Below are 24,333 nucleotides of genomic sequence, written 5' to 3'. Positions count from 1 at the left end.
CTGCTCTAGGGTTTTGGGTGGTGTATGTGCATGTAACAGCTCCCCTAGAATACATATCGGCTTGAATAGGGAATGAGGTAATGCTGTGTGGAGTTTGTGGCATCTCTTCCACCTTGGATGTCCACTGAAATGCAATCAGTGCAGCAAGAAATCCCACACCCCCCCAACAGCATCTCCAGCGAGTGCTTTCTAGAGGGCAAGCTAACTCTAACAGCGCCCTCTAGTGGCCAGAAGGTGGCACAACAAGCTCCTCCGCACCCATAGAAATCCAGCTTCAGAATCAATCCAGTCTAGACTTAGGTTTCAGTATTTTTAAATCCATGGCCTTTTCTTTTCTTTTCTTTTCTTTTCTTTTCTTTTCTTTTCTTTTCTTTTCTTTTCTTTTCTTTTCTTTTCTTTTCTTTTCTCCTTTCCTTTCTCTTTTCTTTTCTTTCTTTTCTCTTCCTCCTTTCCTCCAAAATTCTGACATCCCCCATGGCAATGTCCCTGCTTCCTCCCTCTTAAGAACTGCTGCGTTCATCCTCCTTCCACGTATCTCTCTACTTTTGCTGAAAACTGACTCGGTTGTCCGCATTCTAGCTCAGCGTCCTTAACTGGTCTTGCCACGCTCCTCTGCTGTGAAGGTCAGAGAGGTCTCCTGCAAATGAGGAGCTGTGGTGAATTAAGTTTAGGTTCGAAACGCCTACATCAGACCAAAGTGTTAGCGTTGAGTCTTTCATTTCCTCCGAGGGAGACCGTGCTTATACCTAAAAGGAGACTTGTAGAAGGTGGTTTGTGGTGGTGGGTGGTAGACATGAAGCTTGACCGGTGAACTCTCAAGTAAAGCATGAGAAAGAGAGGTCCCCTGACATGGAACGTCGAGAAGGCACCCGGAGGGACGTGACCATGAACTGACCTTGAGCAAGGCGTTGAATACAGAGGATCTTCCAGGAAGGGGAATGGGGACCAGACTGTCAGATAGAAGTAAGAGTTAAAAGAGGACAGCAGTGGGAGGCAAGACGGGAAGGCTTTGAGCCACCAATGCAATTTACGGAAAGGGCTATGTGACACAGGCAGGGCAGTGTTTGGGGCATGACTGTACAGGGGCAGGACTGACTGGCTGCTCAGACCTACACAAGTGAGCTCTGGCTCCTGGGAACTTGGCCGGCCGGCAGAGGAAGTGGCTGCTCCTGATTGGATGTTCGGGGGAAAGCCCATTCAGCAGTGCCGTACTCTGTGTGCGCCTGCGTGCGCGTGTACATGCATATGTCGGCCTACGGAGCGCATAGGGCTGCCAGGAGTGGCTGGGAAGCCCCGCAGGGCTCACGTGAGCCCTGTTACTTGGTACAGCTGCATTCTGGCCTTCTAGGGCAGGGGACCAACGGAGGGAATGTTTTCTTTGTTTACTCCTGTAAGTGGGTACTGCCATGCTCCCCCTCCTTCCTCCTTTTTTCCAACTCCAAAATCATTGCCTCTCTCCTATTACCTTCCACCCTCTCATCCTTTTCTTCCTGCTCTTTCTCCTTCCATAACACCCTCTGCCTTTCCCCATTCTTGGCTTAATTGTTGCCTCTGCCTCTCTGGTGTGTGGGTTTGTCTCCACCGCCCTGTCCCTTCACTTAGCAGCCCCCTTCTGCCTTTGTCCCCTGCCCACTCACTTTTCCTGTAAAGATTTTGTCCATTTTCCTCTCCTTGGGCCTGCTGAGCGGAAGCTGTTTCCTGGTCTCTTCTCCTAACACACACTGAAAAGAAAAACACCCAAATCCACACTCCCACAAAATCCTGCCTGATTTAAATGCTGTTTAATATCCTCCTTCTGACTGTAACCACCCACACTCACTCATACTCTTTATTCCGTCCCTTTCTTCCTGTCCCCTTTACCTCAGTCCTACAACTTCCAGGAATTGTACATTTTTGAAAACACCGTTTAAAGCTCACCAGTGAAAGACGACCTGATGCCTCGAATTCCAGTGGTGTCCTTCCCAGTATGGAGCGTGTGGCCTGCACCCAGGAGCCCTGATTCTGTGCTGACTCTGTACTCACTGGCTTTCTGCACAGCCTACTCCCTGACGGCACATTCAGTTCAGAAGCTTGGTTTAGGAGTAGCAAATTGTTTAAATTCATTCTGCGCTAGCTTACGGACTCCTAACCTTGCCTGCTGATTAGAAGCATTTAGCCCATGTGCAATGAACAAGGGAGCAATGCAGAGAGGCCCACATTTTCTGTTTGAGGGCTCCAAACTGACTGGCTAGAGCTTCATGCTAGGAAAACCTCAGGACCTGAGTGAATGAATCTCTAAGTGGTTATTACTAAATGTGGCAAAACGAGGAAAAGAATGACATTAGAGTTGGCTTCTCATGTAATTCAATTTATTCTTTAAGAATGTTGTGAGATTATTCCCCCCCCCCCCACTTTTTTTGGAGTGTTGGGTAGAATTAAAAGAGCTTTAATTTTGATGCGGTGATGAAGCAGCTGGTGGTAGCTTTTTGTTTTTTATTAACATTGTTGAAAGTACTCCTACTTTGAAGATAAAGAGTTGGTTGCCCTATGTTGTCTCCCAAATTTGGGGGCATTTTTGCAAGACAGTGAAATCCTATTGTCTGGAAGCTGCTGCTTTTTCCAGCTCAGATATAAATGAAGGACTGTCACTTACAGCCACTGTCAAGGAGTTCCAAGCTCAGCTCATCTCAGTGAGTGTAGGAGGCCTACTTAGAGCCAGGTGCTGGGATACAATGTCAAACCATAGACTTAGTTTGGAATTTACATGCCTCTTTGGGAGAACAAATGAAAATTTCAGATTGTGTTAAGTGTTATGAAGAGTGCATGTGTGTGTGTTGTATCTTGCAAGATGTTTCTGAGTAATGATATTTGAAAGATTACTGAAGGATGAGAAAGAGCTAGTTATACAAAGCATGGGGAGGGGCATTCCAGGTAGAGGGATAACATACACAAAGATTCTCAGGTGAGGAAGTTGGTATGTTCATGGTCCTAGAAGATGCAAAGTGGTAGATCGTCAAAAGCAAGGGGATAGTGGTAGAAGATAAAGTCAGAAAATTAGGAAGGAACCATAGAGGGCCTTGTAGAACATGCTAAGAAGATTGGATTTTATTATTTTATTCTGAATGCAATGGGAAGCCATAGAAATCTAATTTTTAAAATTTTTGTAAAATTATTATTTTTTAAAAATCGGGATAGTTTACCTATAATAAAACACACAGATATTAAGTATATAGTTTGATGAGATTTGATAAATACATATGTCTGTGTAACCACTAAAATAGTAATATGAAGAAATGCAGCTAAAAGGCCAGTAGGGGAGAGAAAATAAAATTCTAAGCAAACAACTTGATTAAACCAAAAGAATATAGAAAAGCATTTACAATAGAACAGATAACAGGGAAGACAACAAATAAAATGAATAGCAAAATGGGAGACTTAAACCCAACCATATCAATAATTATATTAAATGTAAATGGGCAAAACAAAATCCCAGTAAAAAATGGAGAGTGTCAGGCTTGGATTAAAAAACAAGACCCAATTAGTATGCTGTTTACAAGAGATATGCTTTCAATTTTACTTATTTATTATTATTTTTTTTAAAGTAAGCTCTACACCTAACGTGGGGCTTGAACTTACGACTCCTAGATCAGGAGTTGCACACTCCATCAACTGTGCCAGCCAGGTGCCTCAAGATTTGTTTTCAATGTAAAGAGATGGAGAGATTGAAAATAAAAGAATGAAAAAAGATACACCAGTCAATACTAAGAATAAGAAAGCTGAGATGGCTGTATTAATACCAAACAAAATAGACTGTAAGATGAGGAATGTTACCAAAAATAAAGAAAGTTATTTCATAATTATTAAAGAGTAGATTCATCATAAAGACACAAGAATCCTAAATGTGTATGCATCTGGTGGCAGAATTTCCGATATATGAAGCACAAATTGACAGAATTAGAAATAGGCTTATCCACAAACTTATATCATAATTCTAATGTTTTTTTCCTCACTAATTGATAGAACAAGTAGGAAAAATATCAGTAAAGATATAGATTTGGAAAACTGTATCCACCAACTTGACCTAATTGAAAATAATAGACTACTATACTCCCAAAGTGCAGAGCACACATTCTTCTCAAATGCACATGAATTTTTCAGCTATCTGGACCCAATTCTGGGCCATTAAAAGGTTAATATATGTCAAAATTTTGAAATCCTTTGGAGTACATTTTATGACCACAGTTAGATTGAAATTAGTAAGAAGAAGGTATTTAGACACACGCCCCACCATTTGGAAATTAAATAAAATACATTAAAATAATCCATGAATCACAAGTGAAGATAGAAAGTATTTTGCCAGAGATAATAGCAGTTACTCCAGAGATTACAATATGCATCCTTGACTTAGCGTAGTCAACCTTGGTTTGATAATATGCAATTCATGTATGATGTACTTTCCCCCCATACTTTGTGTTATTGTTGTCACATAGCTTAGTTCTACATGAGAAGCAAATCCACAAGATGTTATTTTTGCCATCCAGTACCTTTCAACAATTGTTTAAAATATTTTGTCAAGAATTTATAATCGTTGTCTATAGGGGGTCAGTCCAATATAAGCTACTCTGCATTACTAGAACGAGAACTCCATGGATGGTTTTTAAGCAGGCGAGTGGCATGACTAGACTTATAAGAAAGTCATTCTAGCAGATGTGTGGAGACCTACAGTACCGGGGCAAGAATGGAGGTAGAAAGACAAATTAAGACTGTTACCAGAGTCTAGTGGTATATGATGATTGGTTGGACTAGGTGATGACAGAGGACATTGGTCATGACAAGCAGAGGATGAATTAGAGAGGCATTTTTGGCAAGATTTGGTGATGGAGGTGGGAAAATGAGAAAAAGAAAGAAGTCAAGGATGACTCCCAGATTTCTGGTTTTGAACAACTGGCTAATGAAGCCATTTACCAAGGTAAGGTACGATGGGAGAAGGATGAAATTTGGGACAAAAATCAAGTTACATTTTGTATATAAGTCTTGAGAAGATAAGAAGATAAACAGTTGTCAGGCAAACAATTGAATTCGTAAGTCTGGAGCTCAAGGGAGAGGTCTAATTAATAGGTCTGGCTGCTAGAACATGAGCAAGATGTATGTATGTGGTGGCAAGGAATGCCATCTAGGGGACTGAGAACTGACAAAGGTTAGCCAAGAGTTGAATGTTAACTTTCTGAACTCTGGGTGCAAGTGCTGGACGGGAGAGATCAGAGGCTAGAAAAGTAAGCCTACCTATGATGGGGGTGTTCTGGGGGGTTAACCAAGGCTGATTTTTCCCCTGGATACAGGGTTACAAGGAAGAGAAGAACCAAGGTGAATGCTGTGGGAAATGTCTGCCTACGGCTTGCACCATTCAGCTAAGAGGAGGACAGATCATGACACTGAAGGTGGGAGCAAGTTAAACTCATGTCACCATTTGGTTTCCTATTTTGGCATCTCTTCTTCATGAAAGAGGGACTATGTTTGGGTCAATAGTAGCTTCCCACCTATTTCTGATTTTATAGAGAAAAGATGGATGGCCTATAGAAGGTACAGAATTTTCTCTTTTAGTAATTTTTTCACTCTTCTTGACCAGAACGTAGTTGGTGTAAGGCCCATGATTGGGAGTTGGTTGATCTTTAAGATTTCTTCCAGCCTCAATTGTCTATAAGCCTGGACAGGCAATCAGGGTGACACTAAGTCTGATCTATAAGAGTGAAAATTAGTTGTTAGGGCTGGGTGGTGTCTCCCTGGTTCAACTCTGGTTCAGTTATTGATTTACTGGTTTACCCTCACTATGTCTTAATTTTTTAAGCTTCTAGGTGGTCAGAAGGGTTTGGGGGATTCTCTGCATTTATGCAGCCCTATTCACAGTAAATAAGCTGGGACTCCACTTCTATTGTGTGTTCTGGGTGTGGAGACGGTAGATACTGTCTCAGTCTTGTTCTGTAGTCCTCCAAATTGTTTCAACAACTTCAAGGAGTCAAGGTCATGGTTTGAAGTATCTTTGCAACCCACTGTCTTCAGATTTGCTCTACCCGTTTGCCCTCTTTGTTTCAGCGTGATGAGATGCTGCAGGATGGCTGTGATAGTCACTTCTGCAAGGTCAATGAGAGAGGAGAGTACATCTGGGAGAAGAGGGTCACAGGCTGCCCGCCTTTCGATGAACACAAGTGTTTGGCCGAGGGAGTGAGTAGTTGGAGCTCAGTCCCTACTTTCCTCTTGATCGCTCCATCTTTGACTCTAAGAACAGAGTCCTTTGAATGGCATGCAGTCTTCTCTGACATGATGTGCCAGTGTCCAAGGGAGACCCCTGACCTAGGTTAAAACCTATGAGGTTTCAAAATCAAAGCCTGTTGGAGAGATAAAACTCTCTGCACTATATGGTGCTTTCAATAGATACCTTTCCCTCGGGGGGAGACTGAATCTGTGATCCTTGAATGGGAGGGTGAGAGATCAAATGATTTCTAGTCTCTCCTGAGAATGATGGTCCTGGCGACGCAACTGGGGGACAATCCAGAATAATCAGAATTGTTCCAGCCTGGTCAAGTAGGGTGGTCAGCCTGCTCTCAGTTGTGATGGCAATGCACACTTTATGTCTGGGGACTGAAGCTCGGGACTGTGAGTCCAGAGCCAGGAATTGGCCTGGAGTGACCTGGAAGCTGTCCACTATGTCCTAGATTTGTGCCTAATCTGGGACTTTGCTGTTTTCTTAGGGGAGAGTCATGAAAATTCCAGGCACCTGCTGTGACACATGTAAGTATATCACCAATAGCTTGTCCCTTGAAATCTGCCAGACCACATCCAGGGACTGTTTTCTTTGGAGGGAGCTTGTTCTGGAAAGCTAGTTCTTAACCATTGGCCAATCATGAGGCTCAGTTCTGCAGGGAACTGCCACCCTCCCTGAACGTTCTTAGACTCCCCCGTCCTCAAATCGCCACTCAAATCCCTGTGAAGCAGTCTCTTCCCTTTTCCCCAAACTCCTAACGATTTCTATCCTCCTACCTGCCTTTCCCCTCCTAGAGGCTGGGAGGTTCATAGTCCCCTCCTGAGACAGTGTCTTCTTTTTCCAATCAGAGCTCCTTGAAGAAAGGCATCCTTGACCCATAATCTTGACAGAGCAGACACTCATGACACGTGTATTCTTTGAGGGTTAGAGAGCTGTCTCCCAGAGAGAGAGAAGCCGGTCAGTTCCCCCACCCCAGTGGGATGTGAGGGCTGCAGATGCAGAGACCACAGTCTTCTCAAGGGCTCATAAGACCGGTCTGCATTGATTAACCTCCCCTTCTTCACTCTCGGCCCCGCATGGCCTTGCAGTTTTGTTCTGCCAGTGGGTCCTTGTAGCTAACAGCAGCAGCTTGGGGCCAGAGTCTACAAGGCTTCCCATCAGACAGCAATCTCACGCAACATTCCTGTGTTCACCACTAACTTTCCGAATCCTAGTGTTAGTGCTGTAGTCTCTGAGTATAGAATCACCTGCCTGGGCTAATAATTTTTTGGTTTTGGTTTAGTGCTTTGTGTTTTTTGTTTTATTTGGGCTTCACGGGCCCATGTTCGGTATTGGGTAAAGAAAGGAAGAGTGAAAGCATGAATACCTTCAGTGTTCCATCATTCATTCTCTTCCTGATGGCTCACTCTGACAGTCCCTGCAGTTGCTGTAAGCAGGTTGCAGATCGAGGAAACATGCTCCGAAAGCTACTCTTTCTGTGATTCCTGTCTGCATACGTTTCAGAATGTTGAAGTCTGGAAACCATCAGGGAGAATGAATTCTCTCTGGGCACACTTTGCACACGGAATTTGGTCAAGAGGCTGTCATCTTCAAAACTAGGCAGGGGGGCAGCAAGGGGCCTGTGTTGGTCAGTACTTTCAGGAGGTGGAGACCCTTCATAAGGAGAGGAAGCCAGACTCAGGGATTTAAAGCTACAGCGAAAGAATATAGCATGTTGGCCTACATATGTTTTCCTTATTCGTTATTTTAATGTGGTTGGCAGGCTTTCACTGTAAAATGAAGTTATTTGGAAGTTGGGAGGCAGGCTAATGTGTAGTTAGGGTTGACTTAGTTTGGGAGCCATTCAAGAATGGAAGAGTCCCAGTGTTCAGATGGGGAATGGCGAGCTGGCATTAAATCTTAGAATTATCGGTGGGCCGAGTAGAGGTTCAGATCTGAATGCCACTAGTCCTCGCCATGCCAGAGACCAGAGATAGGTATTCCCAAGGGGAGGACTCCATCAGGGGTCCTAGGGATCCTCTTAGCCCCTTGTGTGGTCATAACATTTGCCTTTCTTTTTTTCCAAAGGCAAAGATTGATAGATATTAGTTATGGTTATTGGCTACTTCATTGCCCATTAGCTTCCGGATATAGTCATAAGCATAAGAAGATTGCTCCAGTCATTACGGTTTTTAGAGTCTACAATTACATAAAAGCAAGTCTCATCCATCTACATCACCATGCACAGTGGATCTAGGCTCCTCCTGCCATTAAAATTGTACCATTAAGTGAGTTAAACCCAGCCATAACTGTATCTCTGGATTGGAGGGCCAGGAGACTCTGAGGTGAACCAGGAGAACTTAACTCCCCTCCTGGCAGCTAGCTTTGGTGATGTGGTTACTGTGAAACTGACCTTTCCCCAGTGAAGTGAGGGAAATGGGCCAGAGAGCATTCTATAGAATCTCAGCCAGGCCCCAGGTGCCATCACTCACCCGCCCTGTAGGTGAGGAGCTGGAATGCAAGGATATCACTGCCCGGCTGCGGTATGTCAAGGTGGGAGACTGTAAGTCTGAAGAGGAAGTGAACATTCATTACTGTGAGGTAAGGGGGCCCTGGCTTCAGTGAGGCCTGGGTGGGGAAGGGTGGAATTATGTTTCCTGATCAAGCATGCATAGAAATTGCTGGAGCGGGATTTGGGTGTAAAAGGACCATAAAGATAGTGGGCACGTCAGACTTTCCTGAGATCTACCCTTGCAAATTGCCCGGCAGGATCCTGCAGCATTGCAACCCCCTCCCCCCCGCCCCGCCTCTGTTCTGTCACAGGGTAAATGTGCCAGCAAAGCCTTGTACTCCATCGACACGGAGGATGTGCAGGACCAGTGTTCCTGTTGCTCGCCCACTCGGACGGAGCCCATGCAGGTGCCCCTGCGCTGCGCCAATGGCTCCCTTGTCTACCACGAGATCCTCAACGCCATGCAGTGCAGGTGCTCCCCCAGGAAGTGCAGCAAGTGAGGCCGCTGCCCTGGGTACCTGCTGTCGCCTGCCTCACTGACGATGGGACCAGCCAGAGTGCTGCTGCTCGGTCCTCCTTGTGCTCCGCTCTTGTGCCCTCCTGAGCCCACAATAAAGGCCAATTTCTCACCTTACAGAAGGCTGATGGTTCACTGTGTCTTCTAGGCTGAGATGACAGGGGTAGGCCGGGCCCGAGTTCCGAACCTGGTTCTGGGGGAGAAAGCACAGGCTCCATCCAGCCCCAGGCATGGCCAACCTCTTGGAAAAAGTGGTGTCTGCCTCCATGGGGTGGGGAGAGGATTGTGGGGGGCAGGGTTTCTCAGAATCCAGCCCAAATCCCCAAAGGGATTTGCTCAGGAACACTGGGTCCTCCAAGCTATGGATCCAAGGGCTTCTGAACAGAGCAGAGGGGTGGGCCCTGGAGCCAGGCTCCTGCCAAGACAGACATGGTTATTGCCAGTGTGGCTGACCTTGGGATGAAGGAGCTTGAGCAGATGTGCGAGGGTTTCTCTGAGCCCTGGGCTCCCTAAGTTCCCGTGTATCCTCGGTGGCCCCTGCAGGAGGGAGAGGTGCTAAGGACAGAGGGGACTGGAAATGGGGTGCTGGCAGGTGCAGGAACAGGGGCCCATCCAGCACAGGCTCGGCCCTGGGGGATGAACCCCAGACTTGCGGGCAGGCCTGAATTCTACACATGATCCTTGCTCTACTGTGTGGCCCCAAATAAGACCATTAGTGGTTCTCAGACTTAGTGTCCTCATCTGGAGAATAGGAATGTTAGTCTCACTCATGGGGTTGAGAGGGTAAAATACGGCTGAAAGTCTGGGGGTAACTATAAATTGTTCTTTAATAACATAAGAAGTGACAAGAATAAAAATGAGGGAAATCAAGGCTCAAGGTGGGGGAATAAGTGTCTCTTGTCTGTGGCAGAACATTAGGGATTGACTTTATCCTGAGGGAGTGAAAGAGCTGAGTTTCTTTTGGGCTGTATGCCGGATGGCCAGGCCCTTCCTGCTCCAGACATCTTTTAGTGGAAGGGTAGAGATAACAACACCAAACTTCACCCAGTCCCCAAATCACTAACCAGTAATGTCACTCTCAAGGAGAGATTGTCGTTGCTTAAAATTTATGTGAAGAGTTTACATGTATATGCTGGCAAGATGGTGAAGACTCTAGCTGCGGAGAGAATACCCATGAGAACAAAGGGAATGCCCTGGGTTTATGACAGGAATTTGGTGGAGATTTTCATTCCAGATCCTTTTAACACAGGAGAGACTCTACTCACGAAGTGCTGATGGTGGAGAGGGAAAGGATTTAGACATCATCCAATCCACTGCCCCGCCCCCCACCCCACCACCACACCCCTTTACAGGGAATAAAAGCAGCTCAGAGAACTTGAGTGACTTGCCAAAGGTCACACAGGTGCTGGGTGGCAGAACCCAGGTGCCCTGACACCTAGGCAAGAACTCCCAGGCCACTCCACCAGAGCCACGCCATCCCTGTTGCTTACAGATTCTGTCCTTGCTGGCAGGGAAACCAGTGACTACTGCATTTCTAGGGTTCACCCACTTCCGATGCTGTGGGAATCACCCAGAGGGGAGATACATTTCAGGCAAATGGCATGGCTTGTGTTGAGCAGTTTTGGTGGGGAGTTTAGTCGGCAGAGGAAAGGAAGAAAGGATAGAAGTTTCATATAACTGCTCAATAATTTACGGGTTGTCATCTGTCCATCCATCAGCCAGCCTCCAACTTTGAGTATCCTCCCAGGTCTCTGTAGGAAACCAGATCCAGGGGCAGGGAATTACCTCTCTCTCTCTTACTGATAGCCTAACACTCTACCTGGGGATGAGGTGTTACTGGAGGCATGGGCCACAGAGAAACTCAGCAGGGGGGCTACCTCTCCAGCAGAAGGTGTCAATTTCCCAACCCCCTGTGCTTCCGCAGCCTGAATTTCTCCTCAGATTTGCTGATAGGACAATTCACTGTCAAGAAAAAAGCCAAATCAGGAAAACTGTATGTTTTGATTTTTTTTTTTTTTTAATGGCAGGGAGCAGGGAAAGGAGGCTACAAGCAGAGAAAGCGGCAGTGGGGGTGTGTCTCTGCCACTTTCCCTTCCTCTGTGGGTATAACAGGACAGGGCCTGCCTCTGGTCTGGGGGACTCTTCCTGCTGGCCCTCCGACCAGGTGAGACAGAGAGTTTTAGGGGGAGTCTTGAGGACAGAGTATACAGGGACTAAGGGATGAGAAAGTGCAGGAGGGAGGAAAGAAAGGGGATGGATAAAGGAACCGTGGTAGTGGTAGAAAGGCCTTGAAAAGACATGGAGAAGGGTCGCTGGGAGTGAATGCGGAGAAGGGCATTGTATGGGAGAGAAAGAAGCAGGAGAGCAGAGTGGTGGGGCATGGACTCTGAGCAGGCTGGCTGCCTGGGGACCCTAGCATAGCTCTTAGAGGCCAGCTGCCCGACCTCTTTTTACAGGGCAGGTCAGTCCCATCTGTCAGGCACACTAGCAGCAACTGCCTCATAGGGTTGTGTCACAGCCAAAGAGTCACCTCGGGTACCTGAGGAAGTGAAGTCCTGGATACACACTAGCCCTGATCACTCCTCGTGGCTGGAATAAAGTTCTGGATTGGGACACAATACTTTTGGTTTTCCTTTTGTGCCGCCCCTGACTCATTCTGTGCTGCCTACTCCCCTTTGTCCTCTAGCAAGTGGGGAGCAATCACCAGCAGCTTTCCTTATCAGTGTAGGAGATACCATTCTTCACACCAAAGAATAAATAGCATACTCGACCTTAACATAATACCCTCTCGCGTTTTGGGTCCCTGGCATTCTTGAACTTGTGGAGCTTTAGGGCATCTTGGAGTTGTAATTCCATCACCCAGAATGGCCCTTCAGAGGGTCTTCCATTTTTCCGCTCATCACGGGGCACCTGAACGAGGCGGGAGAGATGGAGCATCCAGGCTCCCTCCTCCACCCGTTCCCAAGCGTCTCAGAGGGACGGTCCCAGGGAGACCTACCCAGCCCCCGTCTGCCTCTTGCAGCCCCGCTTCCCGTCCTCCTATCTCTTGTGCCCTATCCCGCCCCCCCCCCCCGTTCCCGCCCCTTGGACTCTCCGGAGAGGTGAGGACAGCTGGGCGAGGAGCCTCCCACCCCTACCCGGCAGTGCCCGGGACGGACGGGGCGGCGGGGCGGGACTGGAAACTAATCAGCCGGACGGGGCCCCGGATAATCCGGCTGAACGTTCACACCCGACCCAGGTGAGGAGCACCTCCCCGCGTGGAGCAGAGCAGGCAGCTCTGCCTGGCCCGCCCCTCAGCCTCGCTAGCCCCAGCGCGGCCTGGACTCGAGCCGACCGCGGGCGCGCTCCTTCCCCACGTGCGGCTCGCCGCGCCGGTGCGCCCGGGGCGCAGCAGGGAGCCCCAGCTCGAACCCGGGCGGCGCGGCGGCTGGCGCGGGGCGGAGGAGGGGGAGGGGGAGGAGCGGGCGGCGGGCGGGGGGCGGGCACGTCCGGGCGCCGCTGAGCGCCATGGAATTAGCCCCGCGGCGGAATAAGCCCGTGCGGACGCCGGCGCAGCCGCGGGCCAGTCCGGGTTTCGTGTCCTGTGTGCCCGCACCATGGCCGCCCCCGGGCTGCGCGGTGAGTCTCCCCTGCCCGGGACTCTGGTCCTGGGCGTCCGGCCAGTTGTAGGAGGGAGAGGGGCTGCGAGTGACGGAGCTGGCATCCTAACTCCTCGCCTTTGGGACAGCTGACCCCACGTGAACCTGGAGAGGGAGGTGCGGGGCACTGGTCCCTTCTGCGCCGGGGTAGGGGAGCTGAGGGACGCCTGAGCAATTTCCCACGCACTTATTCTTATTCTTCTTATTCTTATTATTATCCAGGAGAGAGAAGGTAGGGCAGGAGACGGAGGATTGGTGCAGCGGCTTTTTGGTGATTCATTAGCCATTCTTACCCCTGCGTTTTGGCCTCAACTCATTACTAGTCGTTGGAGGTTTAGTTTAGCGTATCTGGGGCAAGCAAGCAACTGGGGTTTAATTCACAGGCAGTCTGCTGAGGACAGAGGTTCGGGTTCATCCCCAGCGACTTTGACTTTGGCCTCCCTGGCGTGTCCTCAGGATTTCAGGAAGTCTCTTCCCACCCTAACCCAAACCTGCCTTAAGAGGGGCTTTTACACCTCAGGGTGCAGGGAAACACAGGCGCCCCTTTTCTTAGAGGAAAAGCAAGTGGAGGTGGACTTCTGGGAGGAGGACATTATTCTGCCGCATCTCTCAAGTTATACTGAGCAGACACACGCACTTGGGCAGGGTTGACCTTGCCCAGAAAGGGATTATGTTGAGAGTCTTTCTTCTGGTGGTTCTTGAGTGAGGCCCGAGGCTGGCATAAACAGTAAACCAAAGAACCGGAAGGTAGGTGTCAGTCATAGTCCTGGAGATACCTCCAGGAACCATGTGGACCCTGGTCCAGGACAGAAGGCCCCATTGAGCGAGGTTGGATCTAAGCCCAAAGGCAAGTGGCAGGTGGAGGGAGATCTTAGAGAAAGTAGGGGCTCTCCTTGAGGACTGTGGTACTCTGGGTTCCTCTACTTGCCTGCACTTTGTTCTCGGGACCTGACCTCAGAGCCCTGGCCCATCTAGCTGTCTGTCACCCTAACAGACATTTGCTCCTCTCACTGTGTCTTGCCACATACCTGTCATTTTGGGAGGCAAAGACCTAATAGGGTGGTCCTTTCCAGCAACCTGTAATGCTCTGTGAGTTGCCTGTATGTGGGAACCTGGGCCACTTTGCTGGCCCAATGAAGCGGATGTGTGAGGGGAGAAGGGTGAGTCCCAAACACCAGCCTCAAGTTCTGGTCTGGTTACTATGTGTACCTTCTCTGCCATCGTCCGTGGTAGGGCAAGGCTCGAGGACACAAGGCATAGGGCCTAAAGTGAAGCTTGTCTTTGATTTAATGAAATGAGGACCTGATTTCCTGGAAATCCACTCATCTGTGAACCCTTTCTGCTGGCTGAGAGAAACTTGCCCCACCCTATGTGTGGCGTTCTTAGAACACATGGAGAACAGATATTTGACGACTAGACGTAAGGATCTTGCATCTAGTTGTAAAATAGACTATTTGCAATCAGGTGGTTAGGCAAGGCCTCTCTGCAGAGATGAATTTGAACAGAGATTGTGCTAAATGAAAGAATAAGCCTTGCAGATGTCTGGAGAATGATCTCGCAAAGGCAAATATAGGTGAAAGACCCTGCGGCAGGCGTGTGCTTGAGCTGTCCAAAAAATAGTGGGGAAGCCAAGTGCCTGGAGCAGAGAGATGAGGAGGGAGAGCGACAAGAGTGAGCCCGCTCACACAGTCTTTTTTTTTTTTTTTTTAAGATTTTATTTATTTATGTGAGATAGAGACAGCCTGCGAGAGAGGGAACGCAGCAGGAGAGTGGAAGAGGAAGAAGCAGGCTCATAGCGGAGGAGCCTGATGTGGGGCTCGATCCCGGAACGCCGGGACCACGCCCTGAGCCGAAGGCAGATGCTTAATGAGCGCGCCACCCAGGCGCCCCATCCGCTCACACAGTCTTGAAGCTTGGGTCATCTGTTCTTGGCATTCAGAGGAAAGGTACACGAATATTCAGGCATCTACTATATCCAGACGCCGTGCTAGGTGCTTTGCCTCACAACAGCTTTGTCGTTAGTGTTCAGTCCATTTCATCGAAGAGGAGCCTGATGTTCTGAGGTTCAGAAATATGCCAGTTATATTGTGTTAACCACTGAATCATCACAGAAGGATAAAGTTGGAATTCAAACTTGTTTTCCCCAGCAGTTCACCTTGTGGCTTTTCCCTGTTCATAAGAAGTCATTAGAAGGAGGTGTTGGTACCAGCAAGTAGGGGTGGGAAATGTGGGGGGACCTGGGGCCTTAAGGGAGATACTGATTTTACAAGGCTGTTAGGGAAATGCGGTGGTCACAGTCCAGGCAGGGCTGTTCCTCTACACTGGAGCTGACCCTTGAACAACATGGCTTTGAACTGTGTGCGTTCACTAATATGCAGAATTTTTTTACAGTACAGTATTGAAAGTATGTTCTCCTTATGATTTTCTTAACATTTTCTTTTCTCTAGGTTTGTTCTAAGAAAACGGTATATAAATCATATACAAAGCATGTGTTAATTGCCTGTCTATGTTACTGGTAAGGCTTCCAATGAACAGTAGGCTATTAGCAGTTAAGTTTTGGGGGAGTCAAAAGTTACACATTACTGGGGCGCCTGGGTGGCGCAGTCAAGCGTCTGCCTTCGGCTCAGGGCGTGATCCCAGCGTTCTGGGATCGAGCCCCACATCAGGCTCCTTCGCTAGGAGCCTGCTTCTTCCTCTCCCACTCCCCCTACTTGTGTTCCCTCTCTCGCTGGCTGTCTCTGTCAAATAAATAAATAAAATCTTAAAAAAAAGAAAAGTTACACATTACAGATTTTTAACTGCACGAGGGGATTGGCACCCCTAACCCTGTGTTGTTCCGAGTCAACTGTATTTCCAATCTGGAATCATCATGGTTTGTTTATCTAGTGGGACCAAGCCCCAGAAGGCTGGTTGTCATCACCAGATTCAGAAGGAAATGTGCCACTGTGATCTACATTGGGGACATGGCTTAACCAGCATGGATTACCGGAGTTCCACATTTAGGGTTTACAGAGGCATGGGAAACTGACCAGTGACCGCGGGGGGGAGGCAGCCATGCTTAGTGTCCTGATGTGCCCTAGCAAACCTGTCTCACTATATTACGCCCCTGTAAGTGCAGCTCACATCGGCTCAGAGGACACCTATGAGCTGGACTGTATGCCAAATACTGTGCTTAGTGTTGGAGTTACAAAGATCAATAGGGCATAGCCCCTGCCTGTCAAGACCTTACATTCTAGACTCTTGGTGCCCTAAGACGATCTTAACATGTTAGCAGCCTTAGACAGTTGTTTGTCATGGGAAGGAGGAGGTGGGGTCAAACTCTGACTTGTTCAGACCACACCAATGACATTAGCCCAACCACACTGTAGTTATTTCAAGATGTACTAAACGTCTTTCTTGGACTCCTACCGACAACCCTGCTTTTCCTCCAGAAACTTCAAGGAAATAACTTTTAAGTGTGTCTGGCTGACAGCTCTCCATCTAGGTTAGCCTGCACTGAAACTACTGAAGGATCGCAATTCTCACACTTCCTCCCTCTGTTGAGCAAACACAAGTAGAGGGCACACGACCCTTTGTTAAAAAATAAAATTCAACCGAGTAAATTTGAAGGTCGAATTGGTTTTATTAAGTGATACACGAATCGGGCAACATCCCATCCAAGCAAGTAGAGGGGAGCTCTGAGGAGTCCTACAAAATGGAGGGTTTTTGTAGGAAGGAGGGTGGGGCAAGAAGTTATTAGCAAAAGAAAAAGGATTGTTTCAGGCCTGGAAATCATCTTTTTTTGGGGAAAGGGAATGATAGTGTTTTTGTTATGTGGTTTATTACCTCGCCAGTTTCGATGGGGAAATTTCAGACAAGCCTTTCAAAGGTCACATACCCAGGATAAAAGGTCACATTCCTGGGATAGGTTGACACTGTTGATTTGCTGGGTATGTGTGTGCACGCATGTGCCCGTGGGCTCACGTGCGTGCGTGTACTTGCACCTTGCAAATGACTCCATTTTGAGCTTGTTTCTTTTTTAATACTTTGTATCTTCTGAGTTGTTCATGGACATAGGGATAATCCACACCTTTTAGCAGTCCTTGAGGCCTGCTATACATCATTAGCTAATTAAAAATAGCTTAGAAAAAGCAATAATATATTTCCATTGTGAATAATGTTTAAATACAAATAAATAAAATAAAGTAAAAGTTCCCTGTTTTTAACGATTTTGGTAATTATTCTTCACCCAAATCCCTTCTTAATCTGTTTTTATTTTTGCCTGTGTCAAATAACTGTTTCTACTTATTATTTATAAATCTTCAAACAGTTTCCAAAAGAGGAAACCCCAGATCTAATGACATTTAAATGAACAAATGCGAAATAATGAAGGATTGGGAGCACAGTATTATATCACAAAACCTAGACTAAGAATAGGAACTGCAGTTGGGCAAAAATTTATCTGTGAACTTCCTGATAGGCAGGTCAGAAAACAGACAGCAAGTTACATGCGTTTCACTGTCTAATAGAAGGAGGCTAGTTCTAGTTCACCGACATTAAACTTGAAGAAGAATGTCACAGTGATATTTGTGCTATTTATATAAGACGTTGCCCAACACAATGAGCTGTGATTTCATTAATAGATTTTTGGAAAGAGTATTATTCATCACGTGAGCATTTGTTGTTTCTGATTTTTTTAAAGGGGTGTTTGTGTTCTCTTCTTTCCCGGGCTGTTCTACCCTGTTATGTTTTTAAAAATGCTGTTTGCAAGCCTGTAGATCACCAGCCATTGGGCTAAACCTCTAATTTGAAAAGTAGTGGCTTATTGCATATAAAAAGCTCCAGGGTTCATCATCCATTTGGACCAGAGGCTGCCAGTCTGTTTCTCCTCTCTTCTGTAGGAGGGGGACACAAGACCCCTCCTCAGGAACATCTCCCCAGGTTCCATCTGGTACCATTTTCCTTCAGCCTGAAGAACCTCCTTTAGCAGGTGTCAAAGTGCAGTTCTGCTGGCAACAAATTCTCTCAGCTTGTGTTTTTTTTTAAGGTTTTATTTATTTATTTGAGGGAAAGAGGAAGGGGAGGGGCAAACAGAGAGAGAGAGAGAGAGAGAGAGAGAATCTCAGGCACGGAGCCCAATGCAGGGCTTGATCTCAGGACCCTGAGATCATGACCTGGGCTGAAACCAAGAGCTGGACGCTTAACTGACTGAGCCACCCAGGCGCCCCTCTCAGCCTGTGTTTTTATGGAAAACTGCCTATTTCATCTTCTTTTGGAAGAATACTTGCATCAGACAAGTTTTTCCTTTTGGGACTCCAGGTGTTCTGTTGGTCTCCATGGTTTTGATGACAAGTCAGCCTCAATCCAGATTTTTATTCTACTCATGTGTAATACCTTCCTAACCTGGTAGCTCTCAATATCAATATTTTATTGTTATTTTTGGTGTTCAGCAGTCAGACTATGATGCCCAGGGGTGATTTTCTTTGTATTTTTCTTCCTTGAGTTTGTTGACCTTCTTGAATGTGGATATTATTGCATTTTTATCAACTTTTGGGAAAATTTCACTCACTCTTTCTTCAATTGTTTTTCTGCCCGATTTTCATTCTCTTCTTTCTCTAACATGTACGTTAGACCATGCTGTCCCACCAGTTCCTGAGACTGTGTTAAAATTTTTTCAGTCTTTAGTCTTCTGTTCTCTAGATCCGATCATTTCTATGGATCCACTTTTAACTTCACTGATCTCTTCTCTGCCTTCTCCACTTTGCTGTTAAGCTCATCTGATGAAGTTTTTCTTTTTCATATTGTACTTTTCACTTCCAGGAATTCCATTTTTTTAAAATGCCAGTTTTATTGAGATATAATCACATACCATAAAATCCACCCTTTAAAAATGTACAATTCAGTCGTTTTTATTCATAGAGTTGTGCATCTTTCACTGCTTCTGAATTTTAGAACATTTTTGTCATCCTAAAAAGAAACCTCGTCCTCATTGACAGCCATTCACCTTTCCTCCCTCCCTCGAACTCCTGGCAACCACTAATATACTGTCTCCATGGGTTTGCCTATTCTGGACATTTTATGTAAGTGGGATCATACAGTATCTAGTGTTTTGTGCCTGGGCACTTTCACTGAGCGTGTTTTCAGTGTTTGGCTGTATTGTGACATGTATCTGTAGCTTAGTTCTTTTTATAGCTGAATAATATTCCCTTCTGTGGATATACCACACTTGTTTATTTATCATTTGATGGACATTGGGATTTCCACTTTCTGGTTAATATGAATAATGCTGCTGTGAATTTCACATACAAGGTTTTGTGTGTGCATATGTTTTTATTGCTCTTGGGTAAATACCTAGAACAGAATGGCTGGGTCATATGGAATCTCTATGTTTAACATTTCAGGAATTGCTAGGCTGTTATTTTACATTCCCACCAGCAATGTCTGAGGGTTCTAATTTCTCTACGTCCTCACCGACACTTGTTATCATTTGTCTTTTTTTTTTTTTTTAAATCGTAGCCATCCCAGTGGTGTAAAGTGGTATGTCATTGTAGTTTTGATTTGCATTTCCTTAATGACTAATGATGTTGAATATGTTTTCATGTGCTATTGAATATTTCTTGCCTATCTTCTTTGGAGAAATGTCTATTCATATCCTTTGCTCATTTTCAAATTAGGTTGTTTGTTTTTTTGTTGAGTTTTAAAAGTTCTTCATATATTTGGATGCAAGTCCCTATTCTGATATGTAACTTAGAAATATTTCTTTCCATTCTGTAGGTTGTATATTCACTTTTTTAATGGTGTCCTTTTTAAAAAAAATTTTTTTATGTATGTATGTATTTATTTATAGAGGGAGCATAAGCAGGGGGAGGGGCAGAGGGAGAGGGAGAGTGAGAATCTCAAGCAGAGTCCTCATACAGCCCAACACAGGGCTTGATCTCACGACTGTGGGATCATGACCTGAGCCGAAATCAAGAGTTGGATGCTCAACTGACTGAGCCACCCAGGCTCCCCATTAATGGTGTCTTTTGAAACATTTTTAATTTTGGTGAAATTCAGTTTGTCTATTTTTCTTTGATTGCTTGTACTTTTTGGTATAATAGCTAAGAAACCATTGCTTAACCTAAGGTAATAAGGATTTACTCCTGTGTTCCCTTCCACATGTTTTTACAGTTTTACCTTTTGCATTTAGGTCTGTGATCCATTTTTGAAAATGTGAATTTTTATGTATGGCGTGAGGAAAGGGTCCAACTTCCTTCTTTTGTGTGTGGCTATCCAGTTGTCCCAGTGCCATTTCCCCACTTCTTAGTTCTTTTGTTGAAATTCAAGGTTTTATTTCTGGAATCCCAATTCTAATGACTGATCAATTTTTCTATCCTTACGCCTATACCACACTAACTTTGGAGTAAGGTCTTTTTTTTTGTATTTGATTTTGTATCCTGTAACTTTACCGAGTTTATTAGTTCTAACCGTTTTTTAATAGTCTTCAGGGTTTTCTCTATATAATATTATATCATCTGAAAATAGTGCCAGTTTTACTTCTTCCTTTCCAATTTGGCTGTCTTTATTTCTTGTTCTTGCCTAATTGCTGTGCTTGTAGTAAGCTTTGAAGTCAGGGATTGTGAAACCAATTACATTGATTTTTGTTTGTACTTTCTAGTTCTCTGCACTTTGACAGTTTGCACACCTTCCACTTATTAAGATCATACTTATCTTCATTTATTAGAACATATTTATGTTTGCTGGTTTAAAGTCTTTTCTTTGTTAAACCCAACATTTGGGCTATCTTGAGATCAGGTGTGTGTTTTTGGTGATCAAGTCCTATTTATTTTAGAAGCATAAACAGCGCAACTAGGAAGGAGTAATGAGAACAAACACCAGTCTCCTTGACAGGGCCAGATCCAGCACACATTGTGTCTGTGTGTATGACCAAGGCTGGCCCAGCAGCCTTGACAATGCAGGTGTGAATCTTTCATGAGGTTGGGGATAGAGCAAATTGGCCCCAGGTCCCTCTGGGCCTAGTGAAAAAGGCCAGAGGGCTGAGATGAATTTTTACTGCTTGCTTTGAGTCTTTCCTGGGTTACTTATGCCTGTTTCTTGCATGTCTAGTAAGTTTTGATGGTAAAATGGACATTGTGCATGATGCATTATCTTTCTCTCAAGAGAGTTAAACTTAGTTTTAAAAAAAGGTTTCTAGCATGCAGTTCAATTACTGGCTGATCCCTTAGAGCTTAATATTTGGGTTCGGTTTTCTGCTTCATTAAGGTATATTTTTGGAAAATGCAAGTTTTTCCCCATGATTCTCTAACTTGATAAGTTGCAACCTGTTATCTGTCTCTCCTATTGATCTGTTCAGGGCTTGGCCTTAGAAGTTTTTAGGGATAGTCTGCTATAAACATATTTCTAGCTTCTGGTTTTTACTCCTAAAATGGGGTCTTGTGTCTCAGCTGGATGTCTGGAATGTTAGGACATGTTAATGAGGTCTTACTGCTCTGGCTGGAATGGAACGTCAATGTCTTTCAGTACTGTGTGACCTCCAGCATCTCGTTCTGATCTCAGTGTTGTGGTAGCCTCTCTCTGGTCAGCCTCGTACATCTCGCCCTTATGCATATGGAGTCTTGCTCTCAGCCAAGGACTCATGAAGGTCCCCAAAGATCTCTCTGGACAGCTTTCTTTTTCTTTCTTTTTTTTTTTTTTAAAGATTTTATTTATTTATTTGACAGAGAGAGACAGTCAGCCAGCGAGAGAGGGAACAGAAGCACGGGGAGTGGGAGAGGAAGAAGCAGGCTCCTAGCAGAGAAGCCTGATGTGGGGCTCGATCCCAGATCGCTGGGATCATGCCCTGAGCCGAAGGCAGACGCTTAATGACTGTGTCACCCAGGCGCCCCTCTCTGGACAGCTTTCTTTGCACGAATTCCTCTTTTTTGCTCTGCCCCATAATTTCCAGCCATTTTAGCTGCTCCAAGGCTTGACCTCTGCCTCCTTAGCTCAGTGGGATTTTGTTTTACTTGGATTCCTGCTCCCTGAACTCCAGTCAATAACGTGTCTTTATGGGGTTACATTGGAGGCTTTCTGTTCTCAGGAATTGCAGTTCCATGCTGATGGTTGTTCAGTGCCTGAAAATGGTTGGCTTGTGTATTTTGTCCTGTTTTCTAGCTGTTTACAGAAGAATGTCCTTCCCAGTACCAGTGATTTTATCGGTACTGGAAACAAGTTTTTGTCAGTAGGTTTTCAGCCAAAAAGTATTTTGTTGACAAATAGTTTCAGATGTAGGTCACTGGCAAAGGCCAGAAATGACAGGACTTTCTAATATTAATTCAAAAGTGATCTTCATGATCTAGAAAAGAGTGAAGTTGTTGTGTTTATTTAATTTTAATGAGAAGCTAAGATCCCAGCCTTAATTTTTGTCTTAAGGGAGAGTCGGACTATGGGGGTGCCTGCAGGCAAGGCGACAACTTTTCTTTGAAATCACCTTTGTTATTGCTCAACAGTGCTTGAACTCAACATAATCAAAGCTCCAGAATTCTATGCACAAAGCACAGGGGAGATTATTTTGCACAAAGCATAGGGGGAAAATCCTTCTGCTCATCTTTTCGGCATTTCAGTTTTTTAATCCACTCTTTCATTGAGCACCTATTATGTGCCAGACTGCAGTGAAGGTCATAGATGATATCCAGTCCCTACCTTTGAGTATCTCTCCTGACTTGTCGTTTGCAGAAATTATGAGGGGGCTGTTAAATCCGTCAGGCTGGGAGAAGTTTGGGAAAGGGTCTGTTGAGCAAGGCTCTGACGTGGGTATTTGACTCAGATGGTATCTCAGTGGGCTAATTACTGCACTTGTGAGTAGAGTTATTTAGTATTATCTGCATTGATAGTGAAAGGTACTATATTAGTTAGGGTAACACTCAGCTAGCTGCTCTAATGAATAGACCAAAAAATAAATAATGAGTACAACTGAACAGTTTACTTCTGCTAAAGTAATAGTCCAGGTGGGTAAACAAGTTACTGGGGTGGCTCTTATCCATATAGCTTTTCAGGAACCCAGCATGATGGAGGCCTAGCCAGTTTCAGCTCTGACTTCCAAGGTGGCCCTGAGGGCTGTCCTCCCAGTTATCTGAAAGGGGAGAAGAGCACGGAGGGGCACGGAGGAGCACACACAGAAGGTTTCTATGGGCCAGGTCTGGACGCAGTGCGTATCGCTCTGTTCACATTCCTCTGGCTGGAATTCGGTCTTGTAGCTACATCTAATTGCAAGGGAGACTGGGAAATAGGGTCTAGCTGGGAGTTCAGAAAGAAGAGGAGAACATGGATTTTTGGTAAGCACCTAGTAGTCTCTGTCTTAGGGGTTTATCAAAAATGATAATTTTAGTGTGGCATGGTCACACTTATTTTCCTGAATTAAAGTTACAGATTCACACATTTGTCTCTCCAAGTAGGTCTCTGAGGTCTTTAAGTTTCAGCACCCAGGGCAGGACAGGGAATGGTATATAGTTATTAAATGGTTTTTGAATGAAAGAATGAATTTTTTAATTTTGTTTTATTTGTCTGATGCCAAAGTCTCCAAATGAGGTGATGATATTGATGATAAGAACTGCTATTTACTGAGCATCTACTCTGCTAAGCTTTGTAAGCATAATCTTATCTTATTTTATTTTGTTTTATTTTATTTTATCATGGTCAGTGTACTCCTCTATTTCCCCTGTCCCCCCACCTCCCCTATGGTAACCTTTAATTTGTTCTCTATAGTTAAGAGTCTGTTTCTTTGTTTGTCTCTTTGTTTTTCCTTTGCTCATTTGTTTGTTTTTTTAAATTCCACATATGAGTGAGATCATATGGGGTGCATACGTTCCTTCGAATTAGTGTGTTGGTATTTTTTTTTTTTTTTTTTTTGGTAAATACCCAGTAGTGTGATTCCTGTATCATACAGTAGTTCTGTTTTTTAAAAAAATTTTTTATTATGTTATGTTAGCCACCATACAGTACATCCTTAGTTTTTCGTGTAGTGTTCCATGGTTCATTGTTTGCTTATAACACCCAGTGCTCCATACAATACGTGCGCTCCTTAGTACCCATTACTGGCCTGTTTTTAACTTTTTGAGGAACCTCCATAGTGTTTTCCACAATGGCAGCTTCAATTTGCATTCCCACCAACAGTGCAAGAGGGTTCCTTTTTCTCCACATCCTCACCAACACTTGTTTTTTCTTGTGTTGTTGATTTTAGCCATTCTGACAGGTGTGAGGTGATATCTCATTGTTGTTTTGATCTGCATTTCCCTGATGAAGAGTGATGTTGAGCATCTTTTCATGTGTCTGTTGGCCACCTGTGTGTCTTTGCAGAGATGCGTGTTCATACCTTCTGCCCATTTTTAAATTTGATTATTTATTTTTTAGGTATTGAGTTGCATCAGTTCTTTATATATTTTGGATACTAACTCCTTATCAGATATGTCATTTATAAATATTTTCTCCCATT

The 24,333-nt window shown here is 45.2% G+C and overlaps 2 protein-coding genes across 3 annotated transcripts in view; both read left to right on the top strand.

Moving 5' to 3' along the window:
* The window catches only part of VWF (von Willebrand factor), an 85,603-nt gene extending 76,243 nt beyond the window's left edge, over window positions 1-9,360 (top strand). Inside the window, exons 28-32 of the mRNA XM_057303331.1 lie at window positions 5,319-5,417; window positions 6,070-6,198; window positions 6,726-6,765; window positions 8,721-8,818; window positions 9,041-9,360. Coding sequence (XP_057159314.1) covers window positions 5,319-5,417; window positions 6,070-6,198; window positions 6,726-6,765; window positions 8,721-8,818; window positions 9,041-9,229 — 555 coding nt within the window. The 3' untranslated portion in view covers window positions 9,230-9,360. The remainder of the gene's footprint in view (window positions 1-5,318; window positions 5,418-6,069; window positions 6,199-6,725; window positions 6,766-8,720; window positions 8,819-9,040) is intronic.
* Window positions 9,361-12,719: 3,359 nt separating this feature from the next.
* ANO2 (anoctamin 2) overlaps window positions 12,720-24,333 on the top strand; it is a 340,386-nt gene continuing 328,772 nt past the window's right edge. Inside the window, exon 1 of one of the 2 annotated variants that reach the window (XM_044385290.3) lies at window positions 12,720-12,864. In XM_044385290.3, the coding sequence (XP_044241225.3) occupies window positions 12,843-12,864 (22 nt within the window). In that variant the 5' untranslated portion in view covers window positions 12,720-12,842. The remainder of the gene's footprint in view (window positions 12,865-24,333) is intronic. The other variant, XM_057319039.1, reaches the window with a different exon arrangement.

The sequence above is a fragment of the Ursus arctos genome, unplaced genomic scaffold, assembly GCF_023065955.2.
Source record: "Ursus arctos isolate Adak ecotype North America unplaced genomic scaffold, UrsArc2.0 scaffold_26, whole genome shotgun sequence".
NCBI classification, from domain to species: Eukaryota; Metazoa; Chordata; class Mammalia; order Carnivora; family Ursidae; genus Ursus; species Ursus arctos.
The sequence above is the reverse complement of the archived record's forward strand: the minus strand, read 5'-3'. Positions and strand labels throughout refer to the sequence as shown.